The 24,254-nt window shown below is 37.3% G+C and overlaps 1 protein-coding gene across 7 annotated transcripts in view; it reads left to right on the top strand.

Moving 5' to 3' along the window:
• CNOT2 (CCR4-NOT transcription complex subunit 2) overlaps nucleotides 1-24,254 on the top strand; it is a 93,592-nt gene that overhangs the window by 40,312 nt on the left and 29,026 nt on the right. For 4 of the 7 annotated variants that reach the window (XM_065668887.1, XM_065668940.1, XM_065668905.1 and 1 more), the window contains 2 exons: nucleotides 14,547-14,669; nucleotides 15,932-15,979. In XM_065668887.1, coding sequence (XP_065524959.1) covers nucleotides 14,547-14,669; nucleotides 15,932-15,979 — 171 coding nt within the window. Of the gene's footprint in view, nucleotides 1-569; nucleotides 650-14,546; nucleotides 14,670-15,931; nucleotides 15,980-24,254 lie in introns of all 7 variants that reach the window. The other 3 variants (XM_065668915.1, XM_065668921.1, XM_065668895.1) reach the window with 2 other exon arrangements.

Below are 24,254 nucleotides of genomic sequence, written 5' to 3' on the forward strand. Positions count from 1 at the left end.
TTGGATTTTGAAAATGTGGTAAAGAAATTAGTGTTTCTCTGTCTTCCTGAACAAGATTAATGCTGGAACAATGTGTCTTTTTAAAAGCAAAATTTTTTGAGTCCTGCTTCAAGATTGTGCAGGGTGGGGGAGGGCGGGGAAGGGATTGTATCACTTGAGAAGCAAGAGCTTGGCTGACCCTGGGAAGACTTGAAAGAATTTGGCATCAGATTGTGGTGTAATGATTTAAATCCCTGTATTTTCCCCATCTGCAGTACTGATAAAATGCGTTGAGACTAAAATTGATTTGAGTGGTTTGCTATTGCAACTCTAGATAAAAGCATTGTAATGCTGCTGGTCAGGGTAACTTTTGAATCTTATGAATCCAGCTGTAGGAAAAGAAAAAAACAGAAGTTGAAGTCTTGAAGTCTTGCATTTTTAAGTACTTCACCAACTACAACACTTTCACTGTGAGCGAGATTACATATATTAGCTGAAGATTGAGCACATTTTCAGTGAAAATACTCTTTTGGGTTTTTTTAATGAGAACAGAATAATGGGAAGTAATGTCCTCTTGCTTATTTTACCAGGCTGTTGAAGCACTAAAAATTGACATCCTGTCTTGGAGCTCTAAATACATGCGGCTGTTTTCTGAGAAACTGCGAGGAAGGTATGAGATGGAGGGGACCATCCCATGTCTGGGACTTGGGCCAGGTCTAAGCAACACTTGCAGTCTGAGCCTTAGACTGCCAATTTGAGGTAGCTCTATTTTAAAATGTTGTGGTGTAAAGTCTGGCACTTCAAAGAGTAATTGGTTTAAAATGAAAAATGGTTATTTCAGTTTCTGATATTTGAACAAAGTTTGCAGTATATATTGAGCCAAAGTTTTACAATATGGGAATCTGACTGAAGCCCACCTGCTTAAATGAGAGTTCACAGCTAGATTAATTAATTTTTTGACAACCTTAATGGAGAACAGAATGATTGAAGAGGTTTAAATTAGATGTGAGGGAGATTAGTACAGTAGAAAGGCATGGTGGATGTATTTACTGCTTTCCTAATTCTGCTTGGTGGTTATATTTGTGATAGTGTAGTAGAGATCTCAGAGTTTGCGATTTATCTTTTCCTGTGTGGAATAATGTCTTTAGTCTAAAAATTCTTTAGTATCAATTAACACTTAAATAATAAAAAATTAATGAAGAATTGCAGTTCAGCAATTTAAAATTTTAAAGAATTCTGGTACTTTTTCATTACCTTTAAAGAAAAATCAGTAACAGGTTGGTTTGTTTTTTTTTTTTCTGAATGGAGATTGGTTGTGTCCTTGTCCTTTAGATATAATGTAAAAACATCAAAGTTGTTTTGTCATACTTTATGGCTGAATCTGGTATAGCTGTAATCACAACATAGCCTGTCTGCATAGTCAGAAGGTTACAAGAACCAGGCTGTGGAATATTTTGAGAAACATGCTTCCTAAAGTGTCTTAAGGCTTTCATTTAAAAAAATAATAATAAATAACAGAAGGACAGAAGTATTTTAATTTTAACTTTGCGTTTGCCTTGAAGAGTCTCAGACTCTCAAGTATGTTTTGGGGAGGACACATTAAAAAGCTATACATGAATTTAACTTGTCTGTGCTCTTGGGAAATGTTTCTGCTTTTGCAGAATGTACTGTTAGTCGGGAGAAGGAGAGTCACTGATATGCAAGTATTCTGCCAGGAAGTCGTGGCAGCTTGTAAATATTTCTTTCTCTTCAAGGATTCAATATATTAAACGTACTTAATATTTTGAATTTTCCAGTTGTATTTTAAGGTAAGACAAGATGTCTGATGTGCTGTGTGTGCAGAAGGAATTTTTTTGGCCAGAATGTTCTCAGCTATTTCTTTATTTAGAATACCTTGGAGGGATGTGGGGGTAACCAAACCAAAAGGAACCTGGTATTTCTTTAAAGTTAACATAAAGTAAGAATAGAATTGTTACTTCTTTCTTGTGGGTTGTTCAAACAAATGGTCAGCAGTTTACGTTAAATACAGTATGTGTGGATGCACTATTAGATAAATCTTTAAAAAACAGTTGTACTCTTTTTAGTTGTCCACTATCTTGTGACCCCTAAACAACAAAAACCTTCAAAATGATACCTTTTTTGTTTGAGGTTGCTTTATTGGGTTTTTTTTTTTTGGCCTGGTAAAAGCCAGAGTAGAAATGGGTCTCCTACTGATTTACTTAACCCCAACAAACTCCATCCGACTAGTGAAAGAAAAAACAAACAAACAAACAAAATGCCTTCTGCTATTCCCTTAATCATGATTTACATCTGAATCTGTAGTGCTTAACTGCAGGAAATGCTTGGGAAACCAGCACTTATTTTAAATACAATGTTTTAGATTAACCAAACATGAAAATTTTGGCTGTATCCTGGAAGGAATAGGTAGGCAGTGTTGCTGTCTTAAAAAAGTTAGTGGAATTGTTTGCTATGGAAAAAAAAAAAAGGGGGGGGGGGGGGGGGGAAGATAACTGCAGTATTCCTGGAAAGAGAAGCCTGTTCAAAATCAACATGGAAACATCCCAGCTGGAGCTATGGTTACCCTTCTTTTAGCTGGAGCTATGGTTAACCTTCTTTTAGCTGAAGCAGAAATCTGGCCTACTAGCTAAGAGTCTCAGCTGAAAGCAAATAAAATGTCAGAGGAGTCCTGTTCTTCAACTTTTAATCTTTTGCTCTTCTCCCACAGTAGAAGAGATTTGAGGTGATGAAAATATGTAAATCCTGAGTTCACAAACCAAACTTGAATTACTTCAAAGTCTGTTTCTTTCCTCTTGGTTTGTAAGCTTCATCTCCCTGTATGATATACAGCACAAAAGTTCTTAAATAGTAAATGAAATTAAAAAAGGTGTCTAGTGGGCAGACACAGACTGTCTCATAGTTACTGCAACATAGGTCATTTAATAAGGCTTAATATTTTACAGAAGTACGGATCTAGAAAGCTGATCAATGGGCATTTTTGGCTTCAACTAGATTGGGTGTGTAGGAACTGTTAAGAAATACTGCTTGAAGAGCATGTAAGGTAATGACTACAAAACCTGGAGGGACACGCAGCAGATGAAATGTTACCAGCTTAGCTTAGATGTGATATAAGGGACCACATCTATCTCTTAAGATAAAGGAAAAACCACTCTCCTAGCAACTGAGCATGCATGTGGTCATCTTACTTGCTCGCTGACAAGCGTATCGATGCCATCCTCCTAATGCTGTTTGAGAGTCGCTTCTCAGCTACGCTATCTGTAACTATCTTCCCTTGCCTGTGAAGCCCAGCTGACCCTGACCTTCATGTTTCTGACTCATCCATTCTGGTCGGCATGCTTCCATGCTTTGCCCTGCCAGTATCCTTGCTGCTGGTGGCCTTCGATTTATTATTTTTTTTTATTTTTTTTTTCCCCTGGAGGGATAAAGCTTCCCTAAAACAGGTGGGAATATTGGTTTTTTTCTTTCCTTACCACTAGCTTTCATTGTAAAAGTTTCTCATTTGGCAAATGCAAGAAATTCAGCAAAAGTTTTGAAGCAGTGGGATGCAGTTTACATGTGAATTACCATTTAAAGCCTTTTACAAAACGAGTCAGATATTGGGTGGTCAGATCAGAAGCTGTTGTTTTAGTGTGCCACTTTTATTTAAGGCTATTTTAACTATGTCTTACCATTTGGGAGGCTTAAGTATATACATTTATTTTTTTCTTTTAAGTATAATGTCACACTGTGCTGGTGTGTGACTAAATGTGTAGATGATTTTAAAAGGGGGAACATAGTGAAGCTTGCAGATCATAGAATCAGAGATTAGTTTGGGTTGGAAGGGACCTTCAAAGGAATTCTAGTCCAAGCCCCCTGCAATGAGCAGGGGCATCTTCAACTAGATCAGGTTGCTCAGAGCCACATCCAGCCTGGTCTTGAATGTCTCCAGTGATGGTGCATCTACCACCTCTCTGGACAACCTATGCTAGTTTTTATCATCCTCATTATAAAGAATTTTTTCTTCACTTCCAGCCTGAATCTCCCCTCTTTTAGTTTAAAACCATCACCCCTCATCCTGTCGCAACAGCCCCTGCTAAAAGGTCTCTCCTCATCTTTCTGATAGGCCCCTTTAAGAACCCAAGGGCCACAGTAAGATCTCACCAGTCTTCTTCAGGCTGAGCAACCCCAACTTTCTCAGCCTTTCCTCATAAGAGAGGTGTTTCTATCCCTCTGATCATTTTGATGTCCCTCTGCGAGACTGTCTCCAACAAGTCCATGTCTTTCCTGTACAGAGGACTTCAGAGCTGGATGCAGTACTCCAGGTGGGGTCTCAACAGAGCAGAGGGGAAGATGAATTTGTGGAGTAACACATGGTTGTCTGTTGTAAAGTACCAGAAAGTAGACTGTAAGCAGATGTTTGCAATCAAATGCATACCTGTCATCTGCATGAGCAAATGACGTTTCTTGCTTTCAGTAAGTGGTAGCAGGGAGTTGGCTTGCAGAGCCTTTAAGGACTTTTTCTTGGGAGGAGTATCAGCTGTTAACATAGTAGTTACAATGGACAGAATTCACAGAAATGGTTACCACCTTATTTCTTTGTGAAATAAAGTTTGCATGTTACTCTGCCAAGGATTCTCTTGTTTTCATAACTACTTAGGAGACTCGTCAACTTAAAAGCTTTTGGAGATGCTCCTTATTAATGAAACCCTTACATCATTTCTGTAATACTGGGAGCAATCATCTCTCCTTTGCAAGTGGGACCTTAGTGAGAATAATTTGCTGGTTTGGACTAGATTAGGACGTGGTTCATTTTCCAGGTTAAGCTCTGTCAGTCTGTGCATGTATCATCTGAGTTGTCTGTCGTTTGTATTGATTGGCTAGGTGTGGTATCAACATTGAAGGTATGTCATGTTGAAGATGTAATACTTGGTAAAGAAGTATTTTAGCATAGCAGTTCTCTTGATTGGGAGGCTGAAGTCTGACCTACTTAATCTTACTTAGTTTAACATCCTGTTCTAATTGCTTCTAAAAATGTGTTGTATGAATATGTGATAACTATTGAATACCAATGAAGAATGCAAGCCTGTTAAAAAGATTTTTTTTTTTGTTGGTTGTTTTTTTCCCTCCTTAAACTTTTCTAAGCTTTTCATCAAAAATCATACTTAATTTCTTTGCATTTTTTTAACACATCTGTCGTGTCTGGTGTTTCTATGAATTAAGATGCTAAAATTCCAAACCTGGTTTACTGCCTGTATGATTATCACTTAACTTGCTCAATTCTCTTAATAGGAGTGCGTTTATGTCTCTTGAGGATCTTTCCTCTGCTGCATGTCCATACATTTATAATGGAACACAGCTAGTAGAACTGTCCTGTTTTGGTGCATTCTAGTGGTGGGGGACTACATTAAAGAGTGTTGACAGTACCAGTACTCTGACAGCAGGCTGGCATTTCCCTGTTGAAATCCCCTGTTTTCTGTTGCTTATGTAAATTGCAACATTTTTTTTCAGGCTGAAACTTCTTGTTCCCTATGCCTGCTTTGCTTCATTGTCTTGGCACCCCGCCTTGAGTTTTCAGTTGAAGTCAATTAAATTATAATAAGTTATAAGACTTATTTAATACAGATTTTTTTTTTTGGTCAGTATTGCCTTTTTTGCCTCCATGAGAAATGCATAGAATTTGTCACATGTTTTTGAGAGAACAATTTGTGTGTGCTTAGTATGATTTTATGGGTTTCTTCACTTACCTGATCCAGCTTTCAGACTGCACATACATCGTGTGAGTTTGGCTATATGCACAGCTTGCTGTAGCAGAATTCTGCTGGATGCAGAAATTGTGTTTTTAACAATTTGAGTATTTCAGTGTTTAAGAAAATGCCAGACTCCTCCTTCTTTCTCTGGGGACTGAAGGCAATGATAGGGTTTTGTTATTTCTGAAGAACTCAGTTCAGTAGCTGATATCTTAATCTTTTAAAGCTGGGCTTTACCATTGTATATTCTCTATTAAGGAGCTCTCTAGAGTGTATCTGAGTAGGTCTAGAATTTCAAACTGAGTAAAGTGCCTTGTTATTTATTTTATAAAGAAAAGCCATGCGACAAAGCAACAAAAAGGCAAGCTTGGGCATGAAGATGGAGATAAAATCCAAATGCACTAAATTGCTGAATTAGAGGATATCTTATTCTAGCTTGTTATGAAAGGGTAATTTCTGAAATACAGCAAAACTCATTTTGTCTACAGCAAAATACCCAAAAGCACAAATGCAGTCCAGATGGCAAACTTCAATGTTGTTCAATTGCAAAATTAATTTTCAGTTAAAACTGCAAGAAGTTTTGAACCAGTGTGTTTCTGAATTACCTGATGGGATGAGTCAAAGTTTATCAATAAAAAAGGAGGTAGGAAGTTATCATTTCAATACCTTCTAATTGCCGTTTATCTTATGGTTGAGCTGCAAAAATACTGGTTGAGAGAAGCTCACAGAGTAAACTTCTGAGGAGCCGGGAGAAGTGCCACTGTAGTAAAAGGTTTATTATGAGAATATTTGAAGCAAATTTCAGTATCTTTCCAGAATGGAGTTTTGAGTTTGGGGTTGGTTGGTTTGTTTGTTTTTCTTCTCATTTGTTTACAAAAATGACAGCTGAATTTTTCTTTCCTAAGACTGACCCATTTCTGTATTAACTTTATTAACTGTATTTTCATATTAAATACTGGTTTTCACAGGCACATTTACTGAAATAGTGACTAGAAATCCAAGTTTGCCTATCTGTTATTTAATGTGTTGGTTGTTGGGTTTTATTTGTTTTTCCTTGAAAGCACCAGTACTTCAGAACTTGTTTGGTTTCTGAGCTTCATTTTGTTAACTCTGGCTTCTGAGCATAACTGATTTCTTCTTGAATGGTGTTCCCAAAAGATAATCAATAAATTAATGTGATATACAAATAGTGTATACTTAGCTGGTAATTGTCTTGATGGATCATCACCTGACTCATACTTTAAAAGTTACTTTTTGTTTACCAGTTGAACTGTTTTCTTTAAAAAAAGAAAAAGTTGTGGCTGAGGAGTGTCTGAAGTAGGTAACAGGAGTATACCAGTACATCATTAATTTTCAAGATTCTTCCTGTTGTTCACTATGTGCATACTTAAAATAGCATTGAATTTAAGAGTATGAGCCAACATATTGCCCCCTAAAGTTACCGGCATGATTGTCACTTTCTAAAATGCAGTCATCTTGGTGAAACCTTAGAGTTGAAAGGCGTTGCATCGCAAAGTGTGTAACATTTTAGAGTAGTAAATCAGAAATGCTGTGTGAAATTAAATCTAGAACTACTCTTAGTCTTGAATGGACTGTAAATACTACAAAAAAACTGGAACCATGAATAAGAAAGAAAGTTGGTAAATAGAATCACATTTTGGATAGGCTGTTGAAGGTGGCTTATTGTTTTTTGTTGGGTTCCCCCCCCATCTTCTTATTAAGTAAATAATAATATCAGACAAGCGGTAGTTGTCCCTAATCAACAAAATTCTTAAACCATGTCTCTAACAGATAATCCAGTTGCAGGCTTTACAGATGTGTGTGGGTAAGCATATGTGTGCAGTTAGTCAGGGCTTGTGACTTAATTGCTGTATCTGCAAAGGACACACTCCTGATTCTCCTCGGGTCAGATCACTAAGTAAGGTGGAATGCATCTGGCACTTTCTTGGTTTCTCCCCATGGCCGCTCTAGGTGGAGTGCTAGTTTGTCTGCTCTTCTGGTCACTTTTGCAGATCCCTTGCTGCCTTTCTTATCTTTGAAGTGTCCTTCTCTTGTGTGTTTGGATTTTGGTGAATGGTGTGTCTGTCCAAAGATTGTTTCCTTAGTTGAGTACATCTCATTTATCAGACCCTTAAAAGCCATCCACACAGCTTAGTGTAAAATGTCATATCCCAAACCACTGTGGCTTTCTCACATCTTTGAAATCTTGCGCCTGTGGTTAGTAGGAATAGAACCTGCAGGAATTTGTCCTAGCACGGGCATAGTGTCAACCATGTTATGAAGCCAAATGGAGCTTCTTGTAATCTCAGTTTTGAAACTTAGCTTTAGCAATTTCAATATTTGTTTATTTTATTTTAATGTAGGATAGTTTTTCCTATTCCTGCTGTGCTGTTTTATTTCCGGAGTGTTTTAAAATGCTCATTTTGTAGTAGTTAAGGATGGTTAAAGGTTTAGAACAGTTGGCATGTAGATCTTGGTCAGGAGAATTTCTGTGGCTTAGTTGATATTATGGTCTGACCTTCCTGACATAGTTTGCATGCAGCAGATTTTCACAGTTTTTGTGTAGCTTTTGAAAGTATTATTGTACTTTAGAGAACACGTGAAAAATTATACCTTGTTGATGGCTGTTCCTGGGAATATGGGCAGAGGATAGTCGAAAATCGTAACTGCATGTTGTTTACTTCCTTCGTGCTCAGAATTTTTGTCTGAACTTCCTGCTATGTGTCATACTTGCTTTCTGAGAGGAAAAACTGTGCAGTGTTCTAAGGAGACTGGTTATATCTTGGACTACTTTGAGACATGACCTATGTCTGTAAATCAAGTAGTTTCTTTATGGCTACTGTTTTCTACAGTGCTCTGTAAAATAAGATTATTTAGAAAATAATCAATTTATTAATCATATGACACAAGTTCTGTGAGATTATTCTAAAGTCTGTCCAGCCTTCATGTTCCTTGGTAGATTTGTCTCATATATTACGGTGGTCTTGATTTCAGTCTTCCATATTTCTGAGATTTAAACTTAAAGACTTAATTAAGTTAAAAGAACATAAAGAGAGTTGTTAAAGGTGGGCAAAACAACTAACATACTATTCTTTAAATGAATACAAATCTGTGCTGGTATAAAGCTCATCATAGCAAAAGGCTTTTTAGCAAAAAAGAAATATGGTGAAATGTTCCATTTTCCACTATTATGTTGATATTGCAAAATTTTTGTTCGAAGGGCTACCATACATCAGCATACAGTATACTGTTAGAGGTTATCAGTCACCTTAAAGAAGTGGAGCAACTGTCACTGAAACAAGGGAACAAAGGATCTCAACTTCTAGTTTTGGTTTGGCTTTCATCCTGAAAATTAAATGTATCTATTTGTACCAGTGTACTTTTCATAGTGTTTTTTAATAGGCTTGGGATTAAGGAGATCTTTTGCATCTAGCAATTTGGAAGTATATATTCTATTGTATATCATTTACAGTTTGGGTCAAATAGGAATTATCTTTGATGCGGAAAAATAGTATCATAAACAGTAGCAGTTTTTAATATAAATTGAATTTATGCTATCTTTTACCAACTGATGGAATTCCAAATTCTGTATTTTGACTTAAATTGCAGGCTGTTTTGGTGGTTTCCAGTGTGTGACTTTTGATAGACCCTTATTTTTTGAGCCGCTTCTCACTGAAAGGCTCATTCAGTGTCAGTTTTGTGGATATTTTGGGTATGTTGCCTTATGTGAAAACACTGATTTGTGACAGAAGAGGAAAACAGAGTAAATTGTTAACTTCGCTTAGTAAGACATAACAGCAGAACCCTTAGTATATTGATGCTCTGTAACGTCAGATTGAGATTACAACTTCTAATTGCTCTCACGTAATGCTAGTGTGTATGTGGACAAATAGCCAAATAGATCAATTTTCCTGCTCTATGCAAAATTTAAAATAGTCATTCTCCAGGGAGATTTTACAGTATCCTCTTAGAGTTGGCCGTGTTAATGTCATGAGTGAGCTCTCCTTGGGCACTACCTATAGTAATATCTCAAAACAGAAATATTTTTCTTATTTTAATACTATCATTTGCTTCAGGCTGTTGAGCTAATTTAATATACAATCATAGTATCATAACTGACTATAAAGGTCTTTTTACAGCCTAAGATAACAATATTTTTAATCGTTTTTCCGTACAAATTCGGTGTCAATACTGTATTTTCAGTTACTGCTAACAAACAATTTTTTGTATGCTGAAGTACTGCAGTGTTTCTTGCAGTAAGAATGATTTTTTTTTTTTTTTTAAGTCAGTATTGTTGGGTCTTGTGTGTTATGTGCTCAGCTGAAGAATAAAGGTCAATGACCCCAGCAAACTGCTTATTAGATGCTTTTAGTTCTTAATGTTTGTATGGTGCTTTTAGTTCTCCCATAGTGGTGGTTGTTAGAAAATGTTCCATGGAAGTATTTAAAGGTTTTGTTAGGTTTCTGATGGCATTTTGCTTTGTTAACATTAACTTGGAATTGTGGACAGATCTAATTTTTAAACATGATGTGCATGTGCTTTGAAAGAAATGCTGGTGTTCATCTGATCTGACTTCAGGATGGTTTGTGACGGCATGGCTAGTTAGTTCTCTGAACTCCATCCTAACATGCAGCTCCTTTCCTTTAATTGCTCTGTTAGCATGAATATTTTTCTAATAATACTTGTACAGGGGTCTACCAGTGGGAGTTGAAAGTACTTTTGTAATATTATGCTAAGGAACTGCTCCATTTTTACATTTTTAATGAATGGTTGCACTGCCAATGTGCCTTTTTCAACAGAGGGCTGAGTTCCCACAGTAGAACAGGAAAGGTAGTTACAGCATTAGGAGGAGAGGGATCTGTATGAAATTAGGCTGAGTAGACAGGAATTCGTAATGAAATTGCTGTGCAACTGGAGTACCACTTCTGTGAGATTGTGTTGGCATAAATGTGTGTGTGTGTATACACATAGGTATATATGTCTCAATGAGGGTCTTAAATACAAGAGCAAATTCCTACATTTCACCTCATCCATCTAGATCTTGTGAAAGTACAAAACCTCAAGCCACTGTTACTTTCCAAAGGGTTTAAAAAGTATTTTTAAGTGCTGCATGAACTTTGCTGTATTTACTTTTGTAGCTGATAGGACACTGATCTATCAGCCTGTGAAAAAGGAGCTACAGTCTTTTTGTATGAGGTTTCCTGATGGCTTCATGTCCTAAGAAATAAATAATGAAGTTCCATCTGCAGTTCTGCCTGAGTTTGGCATAGCCCCAGTTACTCTCACACCTTCCTACAGATAGTACTGCAGCAGTGCTTTTTAACTATCTGTGCATATGCTTGTAGCATGACTGACTAATGAAAATAAATGTTGGTGAATACTGACTGGAATAAGTTAACATGATGGGATGATGCCTAGTGCTAACTTGGCAACTGTCTGACGCTGTCATTGTGTAAACCTACTGTAATATTATAAAGGTCTGCATGGGGATAGGTGCTCTGATGCAGAAATTTACCAGCTGTTTACTGTCACTGGGGACTACTGAGTAGTAGGTAAATTGGCCACTGGTGTTAGCTTACGAACAAGCAAGAAGCAAACAACCTGGCTACAGCAGCTAAAGCTCCAGTCTCTCATCCCAGTTCCTGCCCTTCCAGTCGCTGGTCTTCAGCTGCTGCCTTATTTTATTGCGCTGTTAGTTTTGTAACAGGGCTGGATAGTGGTGTGAGTTGCAACACTATGTTTCTCTGTTGTGATCTGTGCTGTGGTTCACCCTGGGAACAAGTGGCTGTTCTTTCTAGTGAAGTGAAATCCTGTTGGGGTGCAGGCAGCTGCCAGAATGGCCTCCAGCGCCCGTACCACTTCCCTCAGTTGGGAGTGTGGACAGCTTGAGTGCTGCATGTGACTGCTTTGCTTGGCAGCATTGACTGACACAGAATAGTTTGCAAAAATGCTGCTGTGAAGAGCTGTCAGTTTCTTCAAAAAAAAGTTTTTGAAGGTCTTCAGAGCTGTTTTGGGCACAGCAGTGCAGCTGGGTGGCAGGCAGAGCTTCTCCAACTTTCCTCTTTTCCCCTGCAGCTGCAGCTTGCAGTGCACTGCTCTGCTCTCTGAACTTCATCATCTCAGTCCCCTTAGGTATCCTGTAGAAATATGGGTTGCCAATAAAAATATCAATATTGCATCTATCTAATTATTTAAAGTTTTCTTCATTTCTTGTTTAATAACCACATTCTTGTCAGACTCCCTATTAATATCGGTGCACTTCATCACTCTTCAGGGCATAATCTTGATTAAGTTTTGGGCTGCTGTCTTTATACAGTTATCAATACAGAAAATAATCTTTTAGACAACGGAGAGTGAAGAGCATTTAAAATATCTTCTACTTTTTCTGTATGTAGACTTCATATTTAGACAGACTGGCTTTCTTTCAGCAGCTTTAAACATACATTTTGAGACAGAAAGCTCTGACCTTACCCCACTGACTTGGAAATCTTTATGGTACATACATAGCCATCCATGTGCAAACCTTTGTGAAAATAAGATCTAAAGCTACGGGTCAAAGACAGAATTGTTTTTCCTGTTATATAGTCCCTGTACCATAGGTCAGGGTTAGGTATTACATTAATTCCGTTTGGTGTATGCTTCGGTGACTTGCTTTCTATCACAGTTAAATTTTGTTATTCTGATGACGTATCACAAGGGAAGGTTATAGGGCAAATAAAAATGTCTTATCCCAGGTATTGTTAAGGGAGCACTAAAAAAGCTCTTCAGGACTTGAGAGAAGCTGCCTTTTACTTTCTCAAAAGCAGTAGTGCGTTGAGATACTCAGTTTCTCCTCATTGCTCGAGATAGCTCTACCAAAGCATTTCAGTATCCTTTTTACAGGGGCTAAAGGCAACTGCTCATCTCTCTGCACTCTGCTCAGGCAGAGCAAAGGACAAGATAATCCCCTTAGCCTGTTAAATGCTCCATCCCATCTGGTAGGTGATAATTGCATTGTAAGGGGATTAACACAGTGGGATATGCTTATAGTGTAATGAAAGCTTCACTACAAGTGTGAAAGTCAGCTGAATGCATTGGAGTACTTTGGGACCTTACATTTCCACATTTTTGTAAATACCATAAAATACAAGTTTCATGTGGAGAAGGTGTGCGGTACCTTTACATGCCTTCATACACGTGTAACAGATTAGAACTTTGTTTTGAGGCATCAGTAGTCTAAGTACCTGAAACTGTTGTAGGACTAGTGGAATAGGCTTTTGTTTAACTGAATGTTTTAGGGCAATTCTATGAATGTAGCTGTATTAAATGTATCCCAAGTGTTGACTTCACTTTTACTTGAAACTCCTATGACTTTGAAATCATGGGGCTGTTACTAGCATAGGACCATGCATATTATTAAATACTGCTTAGAAATCTTTGCCAGTAAAAGTGAAATTTGAATAAGCCATACTGTGAGGAATATCAGAGTAATTTTGTGTCAGTAGAGATAAGAGGATTTCAAGCTGAAAGTAGCTCTCCTTGCAGCCAACCAGAATAAATGTTTTGAAATTTCAATTTCAAGCATGAGCCTAAGGTATTGTAAAATGACTCTTTAAATTAAATCAATTAAAAAAAAAAATTGTACACACCCCCCCCCCCCCTTAAACTCAGCTAATGCTGTCAGCCGTGAAGATGGTAAATCTTAGGGATCAGAGCATTTCATAAGCTAACTGTAACTTGGCTTCCTTACCTTTCAAGATGCTAAAGATCCCTTTGAAGGTATGTTAATGTAGGGTGGTAGCTCAGGGTTTGATACCATCCTGTTGGGTGCTCTCTCTGCAGTCTCCCCATATGGTACAGGAAGCCAGGTGAGTTGCTCAGTGCTGAGCAGTGTGTGCCATGTTGCTGGTTTGAACATGAACCTCTTGGGTTAAAACGGGACTTGGTTAGCCCACACAGTGCTGTGGTAGTGTTTCATACATAGCCAGGTAGATTAGAAATTTAGCAGAGGTGTGTGTATTTTTACATAAATAAGAGTCAGGTGTATAAGTATGCATTGCATGTGGTAGATGCTTGAGCAGTGTTGTATGACCTTGCTGTGGGATTAAGTGTTCTAATGAGTTAAGGTTCTGTGACCAGCTGCATGGTTGCTTTTTCTTTTGTTTCCAGGTCCTGACTTAGCTGCTCTGTCTGTGTGTGTGTGCCTGTGGGAGTAAGGGGACAGTAAAATCTAGTGTTTTTTTATGGGCCTGTCTGCAGTAACTTTGCCAGTTTGAGGTCTTTAAGTGTGGTTAAACACGACCTCCTCTTAATCATGACTCTTGAGTGCGCAGGGTCAAGTGGAAAGCTGTTTTCCAAAGTTGTGGTGATAAGACATGGGAGTGATTTCACAGACTTATTTTTTTTCTTCCCCTTTTAATTTTAGTTATTTCTTTTAAGGTAGCTGAGCTCCAAAGAGCATTCCTTAATTTTCTTCTTTTAGACTAGAAGTGTTTACCGGAGGAGAGGAAAAATTGATACATTTGCTCATGACATTCTGAATGTTAAATAAATCTAAGTGAAAAGTCATGGAACTCAAAAAACAACTAATAAACTAACACCCCTCCAAGAAAATAAAGTGTGCACCCTCTCCCACCTCAGTCCTTTCGAAATACAAGTTTCTGTCACATGAAAATCTCTCTTGAAAGAACCATTGCATTGGCAATATGCATAAAATATTTTTAAAGCGGAATTTTCAGATGTTTAGAAACAGGGCTTTTTAACAATCCTTAAATTTAATGTATATACTAAGTATGTGACAGACCAAATGAAATATGATATATAATCGTTTTTCTTTTTATTTAGGTGACAAACAGCATGTTTGGTGCTTCAAGGAAGAAGTTTGTAGAGGGGGTTGATGGTGACTACCATGATGAGAATATGTACTACAGCCAATCATCGATGTTCCCACATCGGTCGGAAAAAGATGTAAGTTGAACAAGTTTATTATTTCCTCTTTCAATAGGGAGATACTTTCAAGTATGTGACATAAATGTAAGGAAGGCCTTTATTTAGCTTGGAGCTCTGCATGAGTGGCAAGTGCTTTAGTTTTAGTGAGTTTATACATGTAAACTTTAGCTGCCAGGGTTTATTTGTTTACACATTGTGTCTACAGTGTTTTTGTTGTTTCGCATTTTGCATCTTCAACCATTTTTAATTTCTGAAAATGCCTTGTGCAGCTTGTTTGACAGCTCAAATGTAACAATTTAGGTATTTCTCCCTTTTGTAATGACAATGGGTTTGTAAAAGTTACAAACCAAATCATTCTTAATTTTTTTTTCCCTTGGTAATGCAGTGTTGTATGTTGGAACTGCAGTGGTGTTACTGAAGCTCTGCTTATTATTAAAATAAATAAATTAGCCAGTAAAATATTTCACTTTTGTATGAAGTGGCATGTAGAAATATATGGAAGACTGAAAGCATGACTTGAAGTTCATATCACCTGAATGTCAGTAATACCACCTCATGACAGGCTTGTGTTTAACATATGTAAGCAGCATATAGGCTAGATTTTCTTTTTAATTATAAAAAAATTCAAAAATGCCTTTTTTGGTGTCATTGCTTCAAGTCTGCCCACATGACTCTTCAGCGATATAGTTGTTTAATAGCAGATGAGAATATATACAGTTGTGATAGACATTGACCTGTGTAAACATGAACATTTCCTATAGACTCGTAGTTACCTAAATTTTAATCCAGATTTTCAAAGAGAAGGAAACAGTTTCAGACTAGAAAGCTTTTTAAAACAAAACGAAACAAAATGCTTAAATGTAGCTTTCCAGTTCAATTTCAATTTCAGCTGTTTTGATGGGACATTTCAGGTGAGCCAGTAAAGGACTAAAGTGTAAAGAAAATTAAATAGGCTACTCTTTCCTGTTTATTTCCATTACAGATGTATATGTACCACAGATGCACAAAGGCACAACAGAATATGTGTGGTGTTGAACATACTTTCCCTTATGTGAGCGCTGAGACATACAGCTAGCTCTCAAAACCAGTAGACACTATTTCTCCAAAGTGTTTCTTATCTAAAAGTGGGTTTTTTAGTATTTTTGATGCACTGAGGATGAAATTGTGGTGTAGTGAGAAAGGTAAAGTGAGATGAATGCTGTGCTGTACAGTGTATGCAATGAAAGCTGATGCTTGTTGACACAGTGAATGAGTGTTTTAGTTGCCTACTCTTTCTGTAGGCAATGTTGCAGAAGTGGATCTTAGAATGGGACTTCGAGAGAAGGAAGGTGGGTGTTCCAGACACCAGGAATGACAAATGAGAAATCATGAAAGCTTGTGGGAGAAGTGGCCAAAACGGGGCATAGAAGCTCCTGTAGTTGGCAGAAGAGTGATGCCGTTCCAAGAGGAAATGGAAGAGTGACTTTTTGCAGAAGTTTTTTTGAAGTTTTATTTCCAAATCCTTTTAAGGGCTTTTTAAATTTTTTATTATTTTATTTTTTCCCCTTGTGGCTTCACTGTTTATGACTACAACTTTGAGTTAATGCTTAAGAAATATTAAATCATTATATGCTATTGTAATATTTTTTTTGAAAAGTTGATCAAAATAAATATATATGGTGGTGATATTGACATTGTCTGCACACTTTTGATCACTTGTGCGTAGCTAAATGTATATTCTGTATTATATGTTCCATTTGATATCTCATTTGGCTCATAGTTGATAACAAAAGCTGCAAAGGTGGTTGTATTCATTTAGTTTCCAACCAATTTTGTGGCTTTGAAACATTTTCTAATTGAAAATAACCATGTTTTCTAATAGTCTTTCAACTGGAATTTTGCTAAAATACTGTTCTGTATTTGAGAACAGAATAAATACACTGTGTGGTTATTTGGATAATACTTAGTATTGACGAAAATAATTGCTCAGAATTTTAGCTGAGAATTTATTAGCTGAGAATTTAATAAAGACTAATGTTCAAAATTTGGATCCAGTTTTATGAACACTTGCATGTTGAAAAACAATCAGCATACTTGAAACACTTTAAATCTTTGCCTTCACATTTATATTGAAATGGAGTAGGTAAATGTGGAGATAAAATAAAGGTGGAAGAAACTTTTGGGGAAAGGAGTAGATCACTTTTGTATTCAGAAAACCCAACTGGTAATGAAGTGTTAAAATTTGGCATAGACAATCTCTTTGTAAGCTTGCTGGAAAATGGCAGACTTTGATTTTTTTTTTTTTTTTAATATGGTAGCATTATCTAATCAAAGTGCAGCTTTACTGCAATTAAAATTATTATTCTTCATTATCAGTTTCTTGTATGTCTTTATTAATTGCTGCTAAAAGTAATGTATTTTGCAGGTTTTAGCTACAAACTTGCAGAAAATAGTTAAAAGGTTAACTTTTTTCTCTACTGTATCATATATACATACAGATCTTTCGTCCTTCACTTATGCTTGATTTACCCTCTAGAGTTATTCAACCTGAAATACAGTGGTTCTGAGGGAATCCCTTTGTGAATAGCTTCTTGAATACTGCTCTTCAGGAAGGGCTGCTTGTTTAGTATATATCCTCATAATGAACAGGACTAGGTGTTTTTATATTTTTCTCTTTGTTGAAGTTTTACTGATTCTGACCGTAAAAGTTGCTATTTTCCAAGGAATTGTTGCTATACATGGGTATGTATATGCCAAGCATACAGAACATACAGAATGGTGAAATCTTACTAAAATTTAGAGTAAGGACTGTTAATGCAAGCATATTTTGTATAAACTTCAGAGCCTGTTTTTCACTTTATAGTAGAATTTCTGTCCTTGTCTTCAGATGTGGTAACAGTGGTGACTTGCACACAGTTTTTGCCTGGGTTGGGAACTTTTCAGCTTTTAACCTTGTTTTAACACCAAAGGTGGAGGTTTTAATATTTTTCAAATTATATTAGGAAATAATTCTTCCCTCACAAAATGAAAAAAGAATTAAGAACCTATCTAAAAAAGACATGGGGAAAAAAAAAATCAGGCCTTTTAGTAAACAACTTTCATAGCACTTACTGGTGTGGTATTCTTGTGACTTGCTGCTTTGGCTAACTTGGATTTTAAAAGAATTTCCTTTACACAAATGTGAAGTCAGCTAAGGCTGCTCAGGTCCTGTCTTAATTTTGAAGACTTTTTACAAGTGGAAAGAAGTTGGAGCAAATAGTTTAGGATGTGTTATTTTTACTTCAGAGCCTCAGTGTAGCTAAAAACTAAAAGCTTTCTTTTAACTTCTCTTTTTTTTTTTTCACTAGGGAATGCAGTTCTAGACAGTCAGGACTGATAATGGTAAATGAAATTGAAAAGTTGCATGTTACTCGTGCACAAGTGCTTCCAAATACGGATGCTGTTTGGGTCTGTTGTTTTAGGCACAAAATTATGGTTCCTTAGATGAGAGTAGATCTTGCTCAAACCGTCTAATGCTTCCTTTTTACTAAATGAGTGGCTTTGCCTTGAGTCATCACGAACCTTGCTGTGCTAAGTAGGGAAGTGGAACAGACTATATCCATGAATGCTGTCTGTGAATTCTGCTGCACTTAGGATCTGTGTGTGATAACCAGGTCAATAATCCTTTGACAAAGAAATGAGATATTTTATAGAACTTGCAGAAAATAGAACAGTGTAAGAAAATAGTTTGATTTGGCTTGAAACAAATGTAGTCCTGTAACTTAAATGGACAACAAGATGCACAGTGTGCCCACAAAATAATTACAGAGCTTATTTGTGGCAATTTTGAGCTGTTTGTGCACTCAGCAAAACCATTTTGAAGGCAAGAGTACATGTATTTTTATTTGGATAGATTGACAATGGTAGAAATTGGTGTATCAAATCTTTCATATACTTTTGAATCTCTTGTCTTCAAATGGGGGGTGGGAAAAATTACAATGAGCTTTGAGAAAAGATGGGACCTATTCAGTCTGAAATTATTTGATTTCTCGTGGATACGAATACAAGTGCTCTACAAGGTTAGATGAGTCAAGCCCAATCCGTTGAAGATGGCTACATGAGAGCACAACATCGGGGCATCTCCTGTTGTTCTGAACTGCAGTTCTGAATCTGACAGTACAAAGACATGCTTCTTAGTGAAGATCTGCTCAAATTATACAGAAAGTTAGGAGACCTTTTTTGGTGAACACTGTTGCATTTCTTGATGCAGTTGTTGTTCACTTTCTCAATTGCTCAGCAGATAAAAAAATGCTCACCATAACATAATAATGAATCGTTTTCACTTCTGATGGGTTGGTTTGCTGAGCATATTCGTTTCTCTGAACAATCTTACTGTTGTAACTTATCTGGACTTTCTCAGTTGGGACCTGATGTTCTTTTGCAGCTTAGTTCTTTCAAAATGGGTTTCCTATGAAGTCAAATGTATTTTAACAACTGGGACAAGTAAGATCTAGCCTGCAGATTATATTTGACTTATTGCAACTATTAATCTAGCTGCCCAGTGCTACATTTCCTGATGTAGGAGGTCTTCAAATTTGGATATCAAACACAGTGAAATGGCTTATTGGTTCTAGGAGCCTGCTTTCCAGAGGCTTCTTCCATCCTGAAGGTGTTTCCATCAGTCAGGTGTTTTGTCTGTCATGAGGCAGTTGCATGAAGGCATCAGTGGGTTTGGCTTGTAATGAATGTGATTATGGCAATGCACTGAAGGGGTCAGAACCTGTTATTAAAGCGTTTTACTGTGAACTTCCATTAAAGTGATTTATAGACCTTTAGCAAACTCTGTGTTTTGAAATATGTGGCCTTACAGAGAGGTATTACTTTTACAAGAGATAAAACCCCGTAACAAGACTTAGCTTACCATGGAGTTAGAAATCCAGAATCTTGCTAAGTTTGGGACTAAACTAAATGTGGAAGGATTTAGTCAGTCTTATGGAGACAGCACTGGCTTTAGGGTTGCCTAATACCACATTGTTCCAGCTGGATTGTTTACTTTCTAATGCTATTTTTTAGGATTCTAAGGAAAACTATGGTATATTGTTTACTAAGGCATCTTGCTTGGCTTTTACCTGAGTCATTGCACGAGAGTTTGTTAGCTTAGTCATAATTTAACTTGAGATACTGCATGTGTAAGTATTTTAAGAATTCCCATGAAACCCTCTTATATCAGGAGCAGTTGTATCTTTTGTATCTTACACTTTTGCTGGCTGGCTGAATTGGGCTACTTTACATTAACGTAACTTGTCATAGTCTGAATAGTTTTGATCTTGATCCGTTTGTGGAAGAAAAAAGAGTAAGGCTTGTTTTGGGAAGAAAATAGATCAGTGTGGAGATTGGATTGAGAGCAGCCCTGAGGAAAAGGATGTGGGGGTGTTGGTTGATGACAGGCTCAACGTGACCCAGCAGTGTGTGCTTGCAGCCCAGAAAGTCAGCCATACACCGGGCTGCATCAAAAGGAGCATGACCAGCAGGTTGAGGGAGGTGATTCTGCCCCTCTACTCTGCTCTCGTGACACCCCCCCTGGAATACTGCATCTGGGCCCCCAACACAGGAGGGACGTGGAGTTGTTTGAGCAAGTCCACAGCAGGCCACAGAGATTATCAGAGGTAGAGCACCTCTCCTGTGAAGACAGGCTGAGAGATGGGGCTGTTCAGCCTGGAGAAGAGAAGGGTCCAGGGAGACCTTGGAGCAGCCTCACATTACCTAAAGGGGCCTATAAGAAATCTGGAGAGGGACTTCTTACGAAAGCTTGTAGTGACAGGACAATGGAGAATTGCTTTAAGCTGGCAGCTGAGAGATTAGATATTAGAAAACAGTTCTTCACTAGGAGGGTGGTGAGACTCTGGAACAGGTTCCTGAGAAAAGTTGTGGGTGCCTTGTTCCTTGAACTGTAGAAGGTCAGGTTAGATGGGGCTTTGATCAACCTGGTCTAGTGAAAGGTGTCAGGGGGTTGGAACTGGATGATCTGTAAGGTCCCTTCCACAAACCAGTCTGTGATTCTAATGTCTTTAATTATAGATGGCAAATGAGTACTTCAATATGTGTTACTTTGCATGTAAACATACTTATAGATTTGACTGGGGGGGGGGGGTGTTGCTTTGCCCTGCTTGCTTTGTGAAACACATGGCTTAAGCTTTTTTCTTTGAAGTGTGAGTTGCAAAGCAAGAGTTGCTTTTTACCTTTCCAGAGTGTGATTAAACATTCTTTGCATCTCTCAGTGAGTACATAGTATGGGGGTTTTTTGGTTGTTTTTTTTTTTTTTTTTAAGAAAACAAAACCAAACTTTAAATGAAAATTGCAGTGTCGTTAATGAAAACAGTTGGAAGCACTTGCAAGGGATGAGATTAGAAACAAACTGAAGGAATTTTTGTGTTTTCATGCAGTTTACACTTTCAGAGCTTGTTGCCATTCTACCTATAGCTTGCGTTTTCATAATAAAGTATGAAGAAAGAACAAAAAGTTTAGAATGTGAAATGCAGCCTTTTACTTTGTGCCTGGATGTGTTTACTAAGTTTGTGCCTGGATGTGTTTATCAAATAAAACAATACATGATAAACTAAATTTACTTGGAGAGGAAAAATGGGGGCTTGTATTCTGTCACACAGTTAGCAAAAAGTGTGTATCGAAGTTAGTTATTTCACGTCACTTTCAGAAATTAATTTTGCAATTGATTACTGTAGTATATAATTTTTATTATGATTGAGTTCATATTTAGATTAATTTTTTTTAATAGAAAAACTAAATGACTGTGGCAGATGTTGTTTCTGTACTTCATCTAAAAGCTGTATTTTACTGCATCTCCATTTAAATCGCCAACATATAATAGTTTTTGTATGACAGCTTTAGCATTTGAAGTGGTTCTTTGGACCAGATTAATTCCATACATAAAATCATCTGCCTTTTCTGGAAGGGGTAGGTTATGGTTTCTTACACAGTAACTCAATTCACTGAACATGCTTTATTGTAACACTAGTGGTTTATGTGCTCAGGGTGTGGGTGGCTTTGGTTGTTTCATTTTTGGGTGTTTTCTTGAGGGTTGTTTTTTGTTTTTTCATATGCAACTGGTTATTTCATTGAAATATTTGCTTTATTGTCCTAGTTCTTGATTGCTTATGGCATTTTTTTGTGACAGCTTTCAGTGAGTTTTCGGTAATTTTTTGGCTTATTAATACACTGAACCATCAAACTGAATGTATCCGCACAGGGAGAATTTGGTTTTAGAGTTTTACTTTAATAGCCGTGTTAACCTTACGTTAATAGTGTCATTCAGCGGCAACATCTTGCCTTTTAAGATCTCAAGATACTGCTGACAACAACAATGCATTTCTGTCTCCTTCTGGTGCAACTGGTACAGACCACCACAAGTGCAACTGGTGGCAGACCACCACAACCATAGCGATGAACTCTGAAAGATTGAATAAGATTTCATGTATTTTTCCGTATTGTTTGGATTTATATTTCACAAATGACTTATATAAAAAACAATTTTCCTTTGCAAATAATACTCTGCAATAATAAGGCTTTCAAATGTCTCCACTCATCTCATTTGAGATTTGGAAATATTTTCTTCTAACACGGGAATTTTGTGAGCCCTGTATTTAAAAAGTAGTTTTTCATCCAGAGGAGGACTAATAATGCTACTGAAAACCTGCCGAAGTAAAGAAAAATCTGTGCGTTTTTTCTGTCTGTTATTTGCTATCGTGATTTATTATTATTTTTTATCTCAGTGTAACACTTTCTTCTTTTCAGGCTAAGGGTCAGCCGTTTTATTATTAAATAATGCAGCACAGATGGCAGATACCAGAAATAAAGCAGTGCAAATACAAAATGATGCTGATGTTTGCACCTGTGAGAAACCCATCATTTATTGGGACAGATATTACTCACAGGCTTACTTGCTTATTCTAACACAGTTTGCTTTTAGGAGTTGACTTTGTAGCTCTGGATTGATGTATTTTCACTTTGGCTTGCCTTGCATTTAAGGAAGTAGCTAAGCTATAGCTGCGTAATGTAGTAGCCTTGGCAGAAATGTTGCTTTACTGAGATTTCTTGGTGCCGCCACGCCGAGGTGTGCTAGCACAGCAGTTACAGTGACAGGCAGCTGTCCCTGCCGTAAGTTGGGACTTTGTTTGGGAGAGGCTGCTGGGTCACTTCCCACTACCTCCCTTTACTTGCAGGAAGGCTACAGCCTGTGTTTGCCAGTCTCCCCAGAGGGTTGTAAACTACAGCAGTTTTACACAGTTTAAGCAATTGCTGGTGCTGTTTCCTTGAGGTTCTTGACGCTCTTATATGAACTTATTGCAGTAAACCCATTAAGAGGTAATGAAAGCAGTTTACAGTAAAATCTCATTCATCTCTAGGCATAGCGAGTTGCCTGAAGCACACTGCAACTGACTGAATTTTGGTGTGGACCAGTCCAGAAAAATCGGGCCATCTGCTTTGACCATCAGTTGGTTTGAGTTTAGATGCAGAATCTTCCATGATCAGAACTGTTTGAGATTTGTGAGTACAATGATGTTCACATCCTGGTTGACTGTCATCCACTTAGTTCTTCAGTCTGCTAGCACTGATAGTTGGTTCTTCCATACACTAGCAGAATAAAGTGCACCCTTCATGCTACACAAGGTCTTGACTTGATCGAGGATTATTAGTTACTGGTTTTAAAAAGTTGGTATTGTACATATACTGCTAGAATATGCTGTTTGCTGGTGTGATTTCAGTCTTCTGGTACATTTTGTTATTCAAAGGTTGCCATAGGTGTAATCCTTGGCATACTTTTCCTAAAATAATGATCTTGCCAGCAGCAAGAGGCTTTAGTCACCTTAAGGTTAGACTGATTCAGTTTTTATTCAGGTTATCATGACCTTTGGCTGTTGTAGACTAAAAGAAATTCAAGAGCAATTTCCAGCCACCATTGCAGGTACAGCTCCTAGAGAGCTGTTATGGTTTGTGTGTTGTGTGGCTAGTAGTCCAGTCAGATAAAATAATGATTACAGGATGCCCAAAGGAATGTATTTAATACTACCGGTACTGTGTGTCTTGAATCTTCATTACCTCTGGTAGACCAAGTTTGAGTAGACTATAATAGTTGCCCAGACTTTGTGAATGCAAATAAAAGTCCTGTTAGGATAGGCTGAGGTTTTAGCTAATTTAGTTTTGTTGTTAACCTTAGTTATATGGAAATAATAATAGGGAAAAAAAAAAACAAAAAAAAAAAAACAACAAAATTCAAACTGCACCTTACTTAGCTGTGACACAAAAAACACTGGGGAGTAGTTTTTGGCATATTACAAAATAAACTATGAAGAGAATAAGTGAGATACCCATACAGCATATTCCTTCTGCATGAGATTTCAGAAGTGATGTATTTAATCAGCCTGGAACAGATCCACAGAAATTTTTATTTCTTTCTTCTTGCAAGTTGTTATCTTTTGTGGTCCAAGTATGTTTTGACGTTAACACTATTTGTTAGACTTACTGAATGTAATACTGGGTGTTTATTACGTTTTTCAGTAGCGGTCTCTCTACAAGTCACTTCACAATTAACTTCTAATGTGAAAGCAAATGGCACAGTATATGTGACCT

The sequence above is a fragment of the Lathamus discolor genome, chromosome 1 (assembly GCF_037157495.1).
Source record: "Lathamus discolor isolate bLatDis1 chromosome 1, bLatDis1.hap1, whole genome shotgun sequence".
Classification (NCBI taxonomy): Eukaryota; Metazoa; Chordata; class Aves; order Psittaciformes; family Psittacidae; genus Lathamus; species Lathamus discolor.